Here is a 15968-nt window from a genome sequence, read left to right as displayed (position 1 = left end):
GTTTCCTTATAGAAAGCCTGGGGATCGAATGGACATGGTAAATTAGAGGTTGATCCTTGGAAATTTGATAAATATTTCCATATAATATACGAGATAGTAGGTCAATGATTTACTTAAAAATTCCAGGACTCAAAGCTGTGGTGGACAGGCAAATGATATTAGGGACCACATTTTAAAATTTGCTTCATGTTTTGCCTTAGGGATGATTAGTATATTGTAACAAAAAAATCACTATAAGATCACACTACAAGTCGAGCTAAGATAAGCCGATCCCCGCAGTGAATATAAAACGTGACTAGGGTCAAAACTTGTCCACTCACTGTGGGGATCGACTTATAATAGCTAGACTTGCAGTGTGATCTTACAGTGATTTTTTTGTAAAAATATACCAATCATATCTAAGGAAAACATGAAGCAAAATTTTAAAATGTGGTCCCTAATATCATTTGCCTGTCCTCACAGCTTTGAGTCTGGAATTTTTAAGTAAAATCATTGTACTACTATCTCATATATTATATAGAAAATATTTATAAAATTATCCAAGGATCCACTCTAAATTACATTATCATTGATCCTAAGCATTTATTATGAAACATTTCAAACTCATATCTTCCTTATATTCAACCCTTATCCACAGCATTTTTTAAAAATTATTTCTAATTATCTTCCAGACTGTTTTCATCCTTGAACTGCAGCTTTGATTCACAATCAAAGCTGCAGTCCAATGATGATCATGTTACATGTGACATAATTCCTTATGTGACTATTTTCCTGACATTTGATTGAATCCTGCCAGCTGAGTTGTTCTGAATCTTATCTAAATGTTTGTTGCCATTACACCATCATCATGGTGCCCAGTGAAAAGTTGCAATCTAGAAATGTGGAAAAAGCTTGAAATATAAATATCACTGGTTGCATAGCCAAATATATCCATGAGAAAAATCTGGAAAAAAGCTTGAAAACAGAAATACCTTCCCCAAGATATTTCTCCCATACATATTTTTTTTTCAAATGGATGGCTCTTTGCATCATCCAAATGGTGAACACTAGTACTTCCATTTGGTGAACACTTCCGTTTGAAAAACAAAATAACAAAAAATGATTATGGGAGAAATATTTTGAAAAAGGTATTTTTGTTTTCAAGCTTTTTTTACAGATTTTTCTCATGGGTATATTTCGCTATGCACCCAGTGTATATAGACAAATGACAACATATCACGGAAATCAGTGATCAAGTAACTCATTGACATATAAGAAATGCTGCATAAGTTCCATAATCAAGATTGGTGTTGCACATTATATATTTATTATCACTTTCTTGCTTACTTGCATATTTTTACAGACTCAAACAGATATGTGGAGTATCAGTAAGATGAATTCAGCAAAATGGACTTAGCAAAAATCAGTCACAGTAAGTGTGGATTAATATAATAATCATTAGCTATATGTGTTATCATACCAGTATACTGTCATATATACCACCAATGGTTCTACCGTCACCCTGTTCCTTACCATCACCTTAAATCTTCACATTGACTCCCTCATTCCAGCTTTGATAGTTCTAATTTCCAAACCACAAGCAGCTGTGGTGAGGTGTCCTCATGTGCACCACTGGTACCAATTATTCCCCCACCACTGAAACCACCTAGCAAATGAATAGTGCCAACAAATTTAAAGGCTTTCACACTAATGTCAACTTTTGATCCCCCCAGCAATTATTTCTAATCAATTTTTACGGAGATCTCTGTGCTATCAAATGGCATGCAAATAATCCAGCTTAATGGCACCAGTGACAATTCATGCAGTATTGGAACAAATTGGCGGTGTACAGAAAACAGGTTTATTTGTTCTCTCTCTAGCCTAATATTGTTCTGATCTTATTCCAGGTTTATACAGAGAGGTCAGAATAAAAGGTACGCATATTGATTTACTATCTATATTTTGTTTACTGACTATACATCTAGAAACTAGCAGCTTCCATCGTGGATTAAAGAAATTCCTGGTGTTACATTTTTAGGCATTGTTTTCGAGTTTTTTTGCAGTACTTTGTAGCTCTCATTTCACATTTTCTAGTGATACCTACATGTTTTTATAGCTTACAGATAATTCAATATTTTTGCTGTTTTTTCAATGCTATTTTGAGTGGTTGAAGATCCAACCAGAATTCTGCAGATAACACCAAATATCTGGATGTTCCAGATTTCCAAATTTTCTCTCTTTTTTCAAATGTGGTTTGTCCAATTTCTACAAGACAAATCTAAAAATACCTGGAGATTTGGCTTACTCAAATGTTTCTGATCTTTGATGATTTTTACAGATATTTTCATCAATTTCTATATATTTCGACAGATTACCAGACATGAATATAATAGCATCGTACACTAAATCTAACTCGCAAATATATGTTGTGCTCGCATAACACCATTGTCTCTACCCAACGCCCCATACCAACTGTCCCCTGGTGTTCCGGGTCCATCGTCGGTATATACCCCCGACCAGCTCTGTGTCAGCCACGTCGATGTCCCAAACAACTGTCGGCACAGCTCTAACAAATCTTCTATTGTGTCTACCATATCCTTCATGAGTTCCACCTCCGCAAGCGAATATGCAAGAGACACGCCCACGAGCGATTTGTCTTCTTCTAGTGCGTGTTGTATTCGAGACTCGATTTGGTTAGTTAAGACGTCTAGAGCTTGTCTCGACGAAGGAAGGAACTGAGGGAGAGGCTGCCTTGCTCTGAAGACATGCTCGCATGCAAATAAGGAGATACAAACACAAGATACCTAGATCCAAAAGAACGCCATATCAGCGTCGCATATTAGGATAGACACTTCAAAATCGAGACGAACAAATTCGCGTCGTTCTTTGAGAACGGGAAATACAGTTATATTCCGAGGTATCTTTTCTCTAATCTTCCTCAAACCAGCCATCAAGTCAAGTACTTTCTGCAACTTCAGCACAACTTGTCGATAATGGTGCACTGGTTTCTGCGCACAAGGTCTGTTAATAACAATTTCTCCTGTCGTCTTGTATGTCGATACTCACAGGCACAAGACTCAGCTCATCGCGCATGGATGCCATCAGCGACGACAACCGATGTAATGCATTACGAATCTGCAGCTCCAACTTCAAAGTCTTGTGTTTGTCGTGACGCATATCTGTATAACTGTTGTGGAACAAATCTCTGCTCGACACTTTCAGAGCCGTGAAAATGATAATTTAAATAAGAACACCGTACCGACTCAAGTTCAGGTATAAGTGACTGAGCAAGCCAAGCAAACGACTGGTGTGGTTCAAGAATAAAACCTGCGTACAAAGTCAGCACTCTCCAAAAAGCCAAAAGGTGGAAAGCGTACCCTGCTATGCCTAGGAAATACAAGACTATTCATGAGAAGCGCTGCAACGATCCCTATGCCGATCATTGCACCCCTATATACAGCAAGATCTAATTTGGCAGATGAGACAAAGCAATCTCGTAACCCCATGCGATCAATGTAGAACTCACCAAGCGTGGAGATATTCGTAGCTAGGCTCAAGTATTGAGATAGTACTATTGGAGGTAAAGTTACAGATCTGAGGGGAAGGTTAGGCCCCGTAAATGCTTGTCAACAGTGGTCAACGCTACTCACGCAACTACACCGAGGGAAGGGATGTTCGAATGAATGATAATCCAGGTGATTGGTATATCAGCCGCCTGCGAAGTTCAATGTAAGAAACCTCTCCCAATATACAAAACTGTGTAGCTTACAGTTACCATCGCCACAAGCCCATATGGGTTCCTGTGGCATATTAACCACATCTGAGGTTTATAGCGTTAATTTCTTCCTCCCACGTAAGAGCAGCAGTAGATTTCGCTTACAATATACGCATAAACAGCTCCGATGATTGTTCCGAGCTAGATCACAACTGAATCGGCTGCCTAATCCGACTAGAAACAAAGACTCACTAATCGCAAATAGCCAACTCGCCACGTCGCTCCTGTATTAGTCTCTAGTACCCAAACATAGCTTATGATCATCCACTGGCCATGAACAAGCGTAAACCAACGCAAGCCTATGCCAAGATAGTGGATAAATATCAAAGTCTGTGAGAGAACGTGGCAACTGACCTGCTGAACCTTGTGGGAAAAATGCAGGAGTGCTCAGAAGCGCTACGCCTGCAGCATTTTTCAGAGCATGACGTAGATGGCTTGAATGTTTGGCATCCCTAGCTAATTTCGACATACAAAGACGTACACGAAGAACTTGTGGATGATTCCATAAGCGGCGAAGTTTAAACGGAAGTCGTTGAGCGCAAGTCCGAGGGGAGAATTTTTTCTTCTGCCCCTTTTCCTCTATAGAGGGAAAGTACGAGCCCTCGGCGTGATTACTCTGGTCGTGGATATTGTCATGAAGGCTATGAGATTCATCTGAAGTTGCAAGTCCTTGGCGGGCTTCTTCAGCAGAAAGGGCTGTATCCGCGTCAATGGTATCTTGGGCAAGATGGGTTCCAAGCTCGTCTAAAACGAATGTTCTAGGTGCAACGCCCAACCATTGCAACGAGAAACGGGGATGCCAAAGTCGAAGAGGTAGTTTTTCGTAGTACTTGATTAGCATATGTGTCATTTGCAGGACGTGGCTAACGTCGTTTGCCATCTACAGATGATGGCCATTTAGTAATGAGAAACCAATACGCATACCGCACCACCCACCTGTAATAATGATGTTACAAAAAGACAATGGTAGGGAATTTCGTTTTCAAACCGGAATTGTTGATGTGATAAATCTGGGTGCGTGCCGGCATCGCAAATCAACTTATGCAGTTCGTCTTCTGCAGTGTATCGTGTATCAAACAGTTTTGTCTCTGCTGAAGTAATAGCATATTTCTCAGACTGGAAGGACTTTCGAGTCAGAGTTGCTCCGGTAAAAGTGCCAATAACCACTTTTTCGGTAGCACTCAGCGATTCCAAGATAGCCTTTCCAAGCTCGAGCGCGGTAGTCTCAAACATCGGCGCCGTTACGTGGTTTTTAGACGTAGTAGACAAGAGCCTAGGAGCATATGTTCCCCAAGCAAGTTCTCGCCTTAGATGCTCGATGATACCTATGAGGGGTTTGATAGATTTGACTACTCCGTATTAGTGCAACGTTGCATACATATATATATCATGAGTTCTCACCACCGACTCGACCCACTCGCAGTTCAAAGGCAGCTCGTGAATACAGTTCATTCAAATTAACAGATTTGTGCACGAGATCCGAATGCATGGCCTTGAGCTTGGTGGCAGTCGAAGAAGACAAAGGCGAAAAAGCATTATCGATAGAAAGGGAGAGACATTGGTGTAGACTTGACAAAGTGGAAGCCACTTCCTCGACGAAGTGCGTGGACGCCCAGTGTAATAATAGCAAGCTAGAGAAAAGGCAGACTATTGCGGCCGTAAGCGTTATCCATAGGAAGTTTCCAGCGTCAGCGAGTGCGCTCTGCGGGATATCATTAGTGAATGAAAATATACCGAAAGTCGTAATTACGTACATCATGTATGCCGGCATTTGAAGTAAGCATCCATATTGCAAGAAAACAGGAAATGCGGGTAGATAAATGTAGGCGAGGTAAGCGACTTTTAAGCCATCCAGCTGAAGAATTTTGAGTTAAAACAATGTCCACGATGTACCTCTGCACGAAATAAATATGATCGAACTCACCAACAAAGCTGATTGCGACGAGAAAAAGAGCAGGGATAAGCCTCGAAACAGTTGAGCCTTCCTTTGGAAGAGTAGCAAGGTATTTCGCTAAAGTAGACACACCAATGCCGACAAGGGCACCTGTGATATTAAGCACGGTGAGTTCTAGCTGTTGTGCGAGGTCATCTTGAACTGAAAAGACGAGCTCTTTCAGACTGAGCACAAGGAACGCTGTGGAGCCACCGAAATGAGAGAAAGGACGGATCACGACAAGGAGTGCGCATAGGAAAGTTGATAGGACTCGCGCTATTGCACGTCGGGAGATATGGGAGGTGAAGAAAAGCAATACTTTATGGGATAGCATGGATGAAAAATAACGAAACGAGTTCCATGGCTTTGTGCAAGCTTAAAAGTGTAATATCTTCCGAGGACTGGAACAACACACGATCCGGCAATTTAATATTTGATTTGCCGCCACTTTTCGGCATACTTTCAATTTTGGCCTATTCGCGTCGAGGTCGCGTAGTACAATAATGCAGCAGCATTCCTCACGGCATGCCCAGACAAAGTACTAGGCCTGTCCCTCAAGCTGCTGCTGTTGACAATATAGCGGCTTTGCTTATCTCAAGCCGTATTAAATTCGAACCACGCTCCTTCGTTTGTGTACACGCTTTTTCGTAATGTGTGTCCCCCATTGTGTCACTTCCCGCTAGTTTCAGCCAGGTTTTGCATGACAGTCTTCTTATCATGATTGTAGGCTTGCAAACGCATGTCGCTATCTCTCCTTAGCATCCTCCGATTTTCGCCGAAACATCAAAGCAGCCCAGGACATTTAGCGTGATGACCTGGCCTTTTGCTATGTCAATACCTGAGACCAGGCGTATCGCATCCCTGAGACCTCTCGAACCAATGACGGAAGTCGAATGCGAGAGGGTTTATCTCGAGCGCAGATACGTGAATTCAGAATGTGATACGAGTACAACTGCAACCTGCAACCTGCAGTCCCAGAAGAAAGAAAAGAACAGGCCACTCGTTCTATATCCGCTATATTCTCCTGTTATTTTACCAGGCCGTGTGGCCTCCATCGACGATAATGCTGCAGGAAAGAGTTGAATGAGCAATCTAATAGAAAGAGAGAAATGGGGACCAAAAGTTGGGCATAAAACACGCTGACACCGAAACAGCAGAGAGGACCGCTGGAAAAATTTAAAGAATATAGTATGTTCAACTCACTCGCTGCCAGTACAAAACGTCGAGGCGTCGCTTGCAAGCCATGTAGCAACCCCGCGTAGCTCGTCTGGGCGACCAAATCGACCCATCGGGTTCTGAGAGGTCCACTCCCGCGCCAGGGAGGGCTTGGCCTCGAGAGAGGCAAACGTCATCCTTGAAGCGAGTAATATACATAAGTAGTCGTCGATGAATACAGAGGCATGAGATGGACGAATTCAGCAAAAGAAAATTTTACTTCTTAGTACAGACACATACTATACGTGAAAGGATATTACTTCGTGAGGATGTATCCTGGAGAGATAGTATTGACACGAATCTTCTGTGGAGCGAGCTCGATCGCGAGACTGCGAGCCATTTGAAGGACAGCGCCTTTGCTAGTGTTGTACGCCACGAACGTTGTTCCCTGAGTGCAAAGTAGTATTGTGGGATGACAAAGAAAAGCATAGATGAGAACAGAAATAAATTAAGCACACACGTCTTAAACTTGGATGCCTACTTGATTTGCAACGCTCCCACTCATGGATCCGATGAGGACAATGCTCCCAGGCGAACCCAAGTTCACCATCTGCTGTGCAGCGGCTTGAGCGGTGAGAAAGACCCCAGTAACGTTTACATCGATCAGCTACGTCGTAGTAGATTTTCACGTTAGAGTGAAGAGGTACAGGACAAATAATGAGATTAGGTGATGACCGCGAAACGAGATCAGAGGACTCACCTTTCTGAAGTCATCCGCACTATAACTGAGTGCTGGGATACTTGCATGCACACCTGCACAAGCAAAACACACGTCCATTCGTCCTTCTTTTTCGACGATTTGTCGAAAGACATGTGAAAGCTTGTCTTGAGAAGTCACATCAGCAGATATATATTCGAGACGCGACGGCTTGGCCAGATTTTCTCCTGAACCAATGCCAAGAGGTGCCAGGTTGTCCACATGCACCTTCACGACCCCCCATTCGTCATCTGGGTGGGAAGGCGTGTCGAGACAGTAAACAATGGCACCTGCCTCTGCAAGTGCGAGTGCGATTTCTAGGCCGATGCCGCGGTGCCCTCCAGTTACCACCGCGACACGAGAGGCGAGGGCAAATGAGGAGAAGATGGTACGTTCCCCGCGAATGGGAACTGAAGAAGTGGATTTGGACGAAAAGTGAGCCAGCACAGCTGCGACACCATCGAGCGGGGCCACTGGGAGGATGTGTTCGTTATCATTGATAGACATCATTAAGCTTGGCGATAAGGACTAGTTGAGAGTGAGTATCAGGTACTATATAAACTAGGCAGAACTCACATATGTACGTTTTTGGCTTAAGAAGCATCCTGGTCAGTTGACCTCCTTAACCTCGTCGTCGGAATTATTCGCTGCTTGTGCGAAAATACATGGCAAGGGTGCGTATTCCTGGACCCGTAGGTTCCAGGTTTCCAAAGCTCAAATGTCCGCTGCGTTTTCCAAGGACCTTTTAGTCATTACTCATTTACGTTTACCTTTCTCGCACTTTCGGCTCATTCCGTCTATTGTCACGTGGCTACCTTGGTGCTACTCACTCTTGCATCCATTGTACGTTGTTGCTCTGCGATCGCTGTAAAGACCGCACAAAATGTTAACTGTAATGGCCTGCTGTGTGATCTGGACACAGCCGGGGCCAGGTCTGCCCAGAGGGCAATGGTTATGTTGTAGCTGACAAAACCGGACAAAACCGGTCTCTGCCGAAGCAGCCATTGTTCTCCATGGAGCATAGCCACCACTCCATGGAGTAACCATTGTTCTCCTAGGAGCACAATTGTACTCCTAGGAGTCATTATACTGTAGCGAGTAGCACCTCCAACTATAAGTAGTAGGGGGTTTAGTATAGGAATACCTCAGTTGTTTCTATAGCCTCTTGGGCAGCGGCTGAGTTTCACTTAGTTTTATTAGGAGCTTAAGCCCTCACCAGGAAAACCTACCTCCTCGGAGGATCCTGAGATCACCTGGATACTTAAGGATGAGAAGGCACATGGAATCATCCAGGACCACATCTCTGATGCCCTCCTAATGAGGACTGGAGACCTCATCAGCTCCAAGGAGTTATTTGATAAACTTGTCTCACTCTATCAGACGTCCAACATTGCCTTGGCCTTCTATTCATTCCAGCAACCCACCAAATTGTCCTGGGATGGGACATCACCTATCCAGGACCACATTGCAAAAATCCGGACAATTGATTCACACCTCTCCAGAATGAAACTAGGAGTTGATACCAAACTCATGGCCTTCGCTCTTCTCCAATCTCTCCCATGCACTCCTGAATGGCAAATATTTCAGTCATCGGTAATCAACACGATTGAAGAAAATAAACTTACTTTTGATGCAGTTGAGATCCGGATCACTGCAGAAGTTGCACGACAGTCAGGGAAGGCCCCTGGAGGTTCTGAAACAGCACTCAAATCCAAGGAGAAGTGGTGTGACTTCCACAAAGCCAAAACACACAACACCTCGGAGTGTCGAACACTTCAGTCAGCCGGAAAAGGTCAAAGGAAGAAGGAAAAGGCAAATACAGCAGAGCAATCATCTGGATCTGACTCCGAGGAGGAACAGAGTCATATTGCATTGGAACATGTACATATTTTCAAGCCCCTTGCTAAACGCATTCAAGCTTACCTTGTGTCAGAACCCGATAAGACCAAAACAACAATTATTATTGACTCCGGAGCAACATCCCACATGGTCCCTCACTGCTCCTGGTTTGAGCCAGGAACATACCATGTTCTGCATCCTCCAAGGACAATCAGTTTTGGGGATGAATCCTCTGTAAATGCCATTGGCATTGGAACAGTAATCCTACAAGCAACTGTTGGCAAAAAAGACTACAATATCGCACTGTCAAATGTCTTACTTGTGCCAAACTTCACGTTAGCACTTGTCTCTGTCCACAAATTGTCCAAAACGGGGTTATCAACACTTTTTCCAGCAGGGTCAAATGCTTGTGAAGTTCGGAAAAAGGAGGAACTTATCCTCACTGCGTTACACAAACAAGGACTTTATGTAACAACCAAGAGTTAGTTACTCTGGCGCACACAGGAACACACTATAAAGGTAGTGGAAGATGGGGAGTGGGTACCCCTTGGGCTGCAGTGAGTTAGTTGGTATACAACAGGAGGACTCGCTGAGGAGTCTCCTGGATCTATTGGGGTATATATACTACTACAGGTTGTTTGTACATGTGTACTATACAGTTGATGAAGGCAGTGGCTGATGATGTCATAGGGCCTAGCCCGTATGGCCAGCTCCACTGCGTGAGAGAGTTAAGTCTAAAAGTAAAAGAAAGGCAACGCGGCGCGAGAAAGGGAAATGTCGCGTGGCACTTAAAGTATAAAGTTAAAGCGGAGAATAAAAAGGACAGGAGATGTCCGGAAATTGTGTTATCGTAACACTACCCCCCTTCTAAGGCTCGACTTCCAGGCGAGACCAAATTCCGGAGGTAGTGGTAAAATTTTCGGGCATAGGTTGAAAGAGGGAATTAAAAAGGTTTGAATCCATGCCTCTAAGCTTCCTGGGAGCTGAGGGATTCCTAGAATAAAATTCGCGAACAGCGTCGCGGGAGTTTTCCAGATGGGATTCTGGTTCCCACGTTCTGTCCTCGTCTCCATAGCCCTTCCATAGGACCAGGAACTCTAATTTTCCACGCTTCAAGCGTGCATCTACCACCCGTTTGACTTCGAACTCTTCTTCACCTTCCTGGGTGACTACTACCGGACCGGGCCGGTCTACGCGCTGTCCCGGCAGCGGTCCTTTGTAGGGTTTCACACGGCTAATGTTAACCGTGGGTACCACCCTCATTCGTTTTGGGAGTTCCAGCTCCACCGCATTAGGTTTGACTTCCTTAATCCGGTAAGGGCCAATCCACTTTTCGGTCAGTTTTCTAGACTGCCGGTCTTTTAATTTCAAGTGGTCGGTGTCTAACCAGACCAGGTCGCCGACCTTGTAATCAGGGGCCTTAGAGCGTCTACGCTCTGCCCTGTTTCTCATCTGCTCCGCAGTTTTAAATAGCGCTTTGCGCGTTTCGTCCAAGACAGACTTCATGTCTTTTGCCATGTTCCCAGCAGCCTCGTTTTTGCTTTTGCCAGGTTCTACACCCATTCTGGGGAGGTACGATCTAGTAACCTCGAATGGTGCCTTTCCTGTAGCCGATGACTGTTTAATATTATAAGAGAACTGGGCTATCTTTAGCCACTTGGCCCAATCTGTCTGTCTGTCGTTAATAAATATCCGGAGATACTGTTTCAACTCCTGGTTGAGTCTCTCCGTTTGTCCATCGGTTTGCGGGTGGAACACCGTGGATAATTTAGGTTTGATGCCCAGCATCCGGCATAATTCTTTGGTAAATTCGCTAGCGAATTGCGGTCCTCTATCGGAGATTACCGTTTCTGGCAACCCATGGATTGACCATACGAAATCCTTAAATAGGTCTGCCGTACCGGCGGCGGTGATGGTTTTGTTGGTGGGTATGAATACCACTTCTTTGGAGAAGCGGTCCACTACCACCATTACTGAATCGTACCCGTTTGACTCGGGCAGATCCGTCGTGAAGTCCACCGATATATCCTGCCAGGGGCCAGCTGGTATCGGGTTCAGCATGAGTTTACCCGCCGGCGGTTGATGGGAATTCTTGGCCATGGCGCATCTTAGACAGGATTTTACGTATTCCTGTATGTCTTTGACCATGCCCGGCCACATGTAGTTTCTGGAGATCAACTCCATTGTTTGTTGCCATCCAGGGTGCCCAGCCACTGGAGTGTCATGATGTCTATCCATTGCCTTGATCCTTGCGGACTCAGGCACATAGATTTTGTTTTTGAAATGAAAGAGCCCGTCTTTCCATAAATAGTTTTCATTGCCGTCAAGGCGCGCCTTTTCCTCTGGGGAGATGTCTTTTCTAAAGACTACTAGGAGGTCGGAATCTTGCCCGATTCTAACATTGGCGACCCTTGATTGATCTATCAGGGTGACACCTTTGTTGTCATCTTCAATGCCGTTGGCATGATCCTCTCTTCTAGATAAAGCATCCGCTTTCCCCATTGAGCTTCCTGGCTTATGAATTAATCTATAATTGAACCTTGACAAGTACACCGCGTAGCGGGCCTGTCTCCGGTTCAGGTCTCGGGCCATCATGAAGTACTCCAGGTTCTTATGATCGGTCCAAATTTCGAATTGGTGCCTAGCACCTTCTAAGTAGTGCCGCCAGTGCTCTAAAGCTCTAATGATGGCCAGCATCTCCTTGTCGTATATTTGATAGTTGTGCTCTGTAGGCGACAAACTATGCGATAAATAGGCACAAGGCCTCCAAAGATCATCAGGGCATTTGATTGATAGAACAGCCCCAGTGGCGAAGTCAGAAGAGTCGGTTTCTAGCCGGAACTCTTTGTCTAATTCAGGGAATGCCAATATGGGTGCTGTTGTAAATGCCTGTTTAAGCTTATCAAAAGCTTCCTGTTCTTTGGCGCCCCACTGCCAAACAAGGTCCTTTTTGGTGAGATCGTTCAACGGTCTCGTGATTTTTGCAAAGTTTTCAATAAACCTTCGGTAGAAATTGCCTAAGCCTAGGAAAGCCCTAACCCCTTTGACGCGAGTAGGTTCTGGCCATTCCAAAATAGCTTGAACTTTCTCAGGGTTCATCCTGATTCCGTTCTGGCCTATGATCATACCGAGGAAGTCTACTTCCTTCACTTTAAAATTACATTTTTCGGGTTTGACGAATAGGTCCCGTTCCTGTAAGCGTCGAAGGACTTCTTGCACGATCTTGTCATGCTCAGCCTCATCGTCCGACTTTGTAAATATTAATAAATCGTCAATGTAAATGACGACACAGTTTTCCATATCCGCAAAGATCTCATTCATCATGCTCTGAAAGGTCGCCGGTGAATTGGTCAACCCAAAGAACATAACAAGGGGTTCGAAAGATCCTCGGTGGCACGTGAACGCGGCCTTCCAAGCATCTTCCTCTTTGATTCGTACATTATTGTACCCCCATCTGAGATCCATTTTAGTCAGAATTTTGGCGCCAGCCAATTTGTCTACTAGCTGACTAATTAAAGGCAACGGATACGCGTTTTTAACTGTGTGCTCATTCACGTAACGATAGTCCATAATCATGCGCTTCTTACCATCCTTTTTAGGAATGAAGAACACCGGGGACGTCATAGGACTTTTGGAAGGTCTGATGTAACCCTTCCTAAGTTGTTCGTCTATGAAACTAGATACCTCGTCTCTTTCGGGAGCAGAGAGCGGTATCATGTGTCCCTTCCTTGGTTTGAAGGTGTCTTTCAAATCTATAGCATGGTCCCAAGGCTTAGCCTCTGGGAAGCGCTCTGATTTGTGTTTCGAAAAGACTTTCCAGAAGTCGTGGTACTCGGGAGGTACCAGCCTCTTAATCTCTTCCTCAGGTTTTACTTCATCATCGTCATCGTCGATCTTTTCTAGAGATCTGAGCTCGTAAACGTGACTAGCGTTTAACTTTTCGAGACGCTCATTGTGACGGACATGATTTGGTTTACCCAAGTTTACACATTCCTGGGGACAACGTGACAATGTGACAACCCCTGTCTGCCAGTTGATCTCAGGATTGTGTTTAAATAGCCAGGTCCAGCCTAAGATTAAATTAATCTTCCCTAGTTGGGTAGCCTCGGCAGTGACTCGTTCTGTGTCCTTGGTATTCGACCACAAAAGAACATTTGTGTGTAATACAGCCACCTGCGTTAAGCGTACCGTCGACGTTATAGACGGGAATAGATGTTTCTAATTTTACAAGGGGGAGTCCAATTTGCTCCGCCCAGACCTGATCTATGAAGATCCCGTTAGCGCCTGAATCAAGCAGTGCGCTTGTTGAGTGTACTTTGCCCCTGGCAAGGTTTTCCACGCCAACGTCTAAACGGATCTCTTTTTGGAATAAATACGTGCGCATCAACACACGCCTTGGGATTTCGGGAAAGGGTGGCTCCGAAGAAGAAGGAATTTTGAATGACACATGTTTTTCTATTTTTGTTTTACCAGAATCAAGCACCCTAGTGTTTGTCTCGCCGGGGCCACGCTCCAAGGGAGACGCTGGTGCAGCGGTAGTATCATAAATATTACAGTTACATTTCTTTATACAAGTACATACTTCTGATAACAAATTTAAAAATTTATTTACAAATTGGGGAGCCATCCCCGTCATTCCGTTATTGCTCGTGCAACACCCCGGAGCAGGGGCCACTTTGTTGTGGTTTACTTCATTTTTACCAGGAGCTAAGGTACCCAAGTGACCTAAGCCCCGAATTCTTTTCCCTGAGCCTTCATTTCGTTGACCTGTTGGTCATAGAAGAAGGCCCGGATTTCGTCGTAAGAACGACCGGCCAAAGAGTTGAGCCGATCGTCCGGCTTTGCGATTTCTAATTGGCGCGCCTGGCGCCTTTGATTATTTTGTTGGGCAGCCTGCGCCCCGTTTCTACAGTCTCAGGACATGTGTCCCTCTTGGCCGCAGTTGTAACAGTTGCCCTTGAATCTGCGCATTTGTCCGCCTTGGACCGCGCCGATATCCATAGGAGCACCCTGTCCTGGCTGCAGCCCGAACGGCTTGAACCCGTGAGAGTGATTATGATGTTGGTTTGATGACCCAGGGCGCCTCTGGGGTGTGGTGGTTTGTTTGGTGGACCCGCCACCTTGGTGCATAGCGTAGAGCTCCATGGCCCTACCGACTCGTCGGACTTCCTCGGCTGCCAGAGCCAGGTCGTCACTTCTTGTATCCTGCAGGTAGATCTGTTCTGCAATGCGAGGGTTCACATTGCGTTCCAGCAGTTCTACTGCGTGTTCGTTACCTAACCCTCCTTGGATGGAGAGGGCCAGGAACCGGGTGACATAATCATCCGTCCTCATGTTTCCTTGTTTGAAGGAACGGATTTGCTGACGCGCCCAGTCTCGCTCAGCTTGCGGTTTGAAATATTTTTCGATCTCTTTCTTGAGATCGTCCCAGGTAGGCCACACACCCGCGGTGTAGCATTCCTGGAGTCTTACTTGGGCGTATCGACCCGCCACAGGTCCTTTTAGGCGAGATAGCACCGCAGTGGCTACCTCAAAATCGTCGGCGAAAGCGTCCCAGTTCGCCTTGACCCAAATCTGGAGCTTGATCCACCATTCGGCAAATCGCGCTTGGTCTCCTTCGAAGGCGCCAGGGTCAGCGACGACTTCGACTTTCTTGTTAAACTTTTTCTCTACCGAGGGGGTTGCTACAGGGGGGTTGGCCTGTATCTCGGCGAGCTGCGAGGTTAATTCCGCTATCTGCACACGCATTGCGTGCAGTAGCGCATTCATATCTTGCGACGACATGTCGACTTGTTCTCTTTGGGTAACGTAAAAATAGGTAACTGGGGGTCCCCGCTTGCTATCTGCGGATCAACCTCTTCCCAGCTGAGTATCGGATCTCAATCTCCGACTACCCACACTATAGTATTTGAAAAAGTATATAAAAATGTAAACGTAATAAACCCTGGTCCGAACGGTTGTCAGGGGGTGGTCCGCTTGTTAAGCTGTCAACCCTTCTCCAGACTGGCGGAGGCAAGTGCCCGGCCTGGTCAGAGGTATTCGAAAGTGAAAGTTTGTATTTTAAATCTAATCAACAGTGGTTCCACACCGACTGCTGAGCTAAGGTACTCCCCTTAACGCTGGGGGCCGCGTATCGAAGGTTTTTGGGTTCTTCTCCCAAAGCACTACAAGGCCGTCGCTAGGAGCGCACCTATCTGCTATGTGGGATATTCCTAACCGCTAACCAATCTCCTTCACCCTGGAGTCCGGGTGCCCAAATGATGGGACTTCTGCACACACGTGCGAGAGAGTAGAAAGAGCGAGTCCTAATGTAACAACCAAGAGTTAGTTACTCTGGCGCACACAGGATCACACTATAAAGGTAGTGGAAGATGGGGAGTGGGTACCCCTTGGGCTGCAGTGAGTTAGTTGGTATACAACAGGAGGACTCGCTGAGGAGTCTCCTGGATCTATTGGGGTATATATACTACTACAGGTTGTTTGTACATGTGTACTATACAGTTGATGAAGGCAGTGGCTGATGATGTCAT

General features: G+C 45.2%; 3 protein-coding genes across 3 annotated transcripts; all 3 read right to left on the bottom strand.

Annotated features, from left to right (window-relative positions):
• Positions 1-2334: 2334 nt before the first annotated feature.
• On the bottom strand, positions 2335-4498 carry SERLADRAFT_359518 (uncharacterized protein; the record flags this gene model as incomplete). The annotated part of the gene is made up of 11 exons (XM_007313697.1): positions 2335-2783; positions 2850-2987; positions 3046-3184; positions 3239-3306; positions 3357-3445; positions 3506-3573; positions 3630-3694; positions 3749-3799; positions 3860-3895; positions 3947-4053; positions 4109-4498. 11 exons carry the CDS (start codon positions 4221-4223, stop codon positions 2388-2390), a joined length of 1272 nt encoding a protein of 423 aa, XP_007313759.1.
• A 1769-nt stretch (positions 4499-6267) lies between these two features.
• On the bottom strand, positions 6268-8335 carry SERLADRAFT_457358 (uncharacterized protein; the record flags this gene model as incomplete). Its single annotated transcript, XM_007313696.1, has 6 exons — positions 6268-6753; positions 6891-7040; positions 7163-7290; positions 7384-7509; positions 7603-8127; positions 8176-8335. The coding sequence occupies 5 exons, from the start codon at positions 8107-8109 to the stop codon at positions 6720-6722; spliced, it is 945 nt and encodes a 314-aa protein (XP_007313758.1).
• A 5828-nt stretch (positions 8336-14163) lies between these two features.
• On the bottom strand, positions 14164-15222 carry SERLADRAFT_433497 (uncharacterized protein; the record flags this gene model as incomplete). Its single annotated transcript, XM_007313695.1, has 2 exons — positions 14164-14308; positions 14360-15222. The coding sequence occupies 2 exons, from the start codon at positions 15220-15222 to the stop codon at positions 14164-14166; spliced, it is 1008 nt and encodes a 335-aa protein (XP_007313757.1).
• Between the last annotated feature and the right edge of the window lie 746 nt (positions 15223-15968).

This window comes from Serpula lacrymans (assembly GCF_000218685.1).
Source record: "Serpula lacrymans var. lacrymans S7.9 unplaced genomic scaffold SERLAscaffold_2, whole genome shotgun sequence".
Taxonomy (NCBI): domain Eukaryota; kingdom Fungi; phylum Basidiomycota; class Agaricomycetes; order Boletales; family Serpulaceae; genus Serpula; species Serpula lacrymans.
The sequence above is the reverse complement of the archived record's forward strand: the minus strand, read 5'-3'. Positions and strand labels throughout refer to the sequence as shown.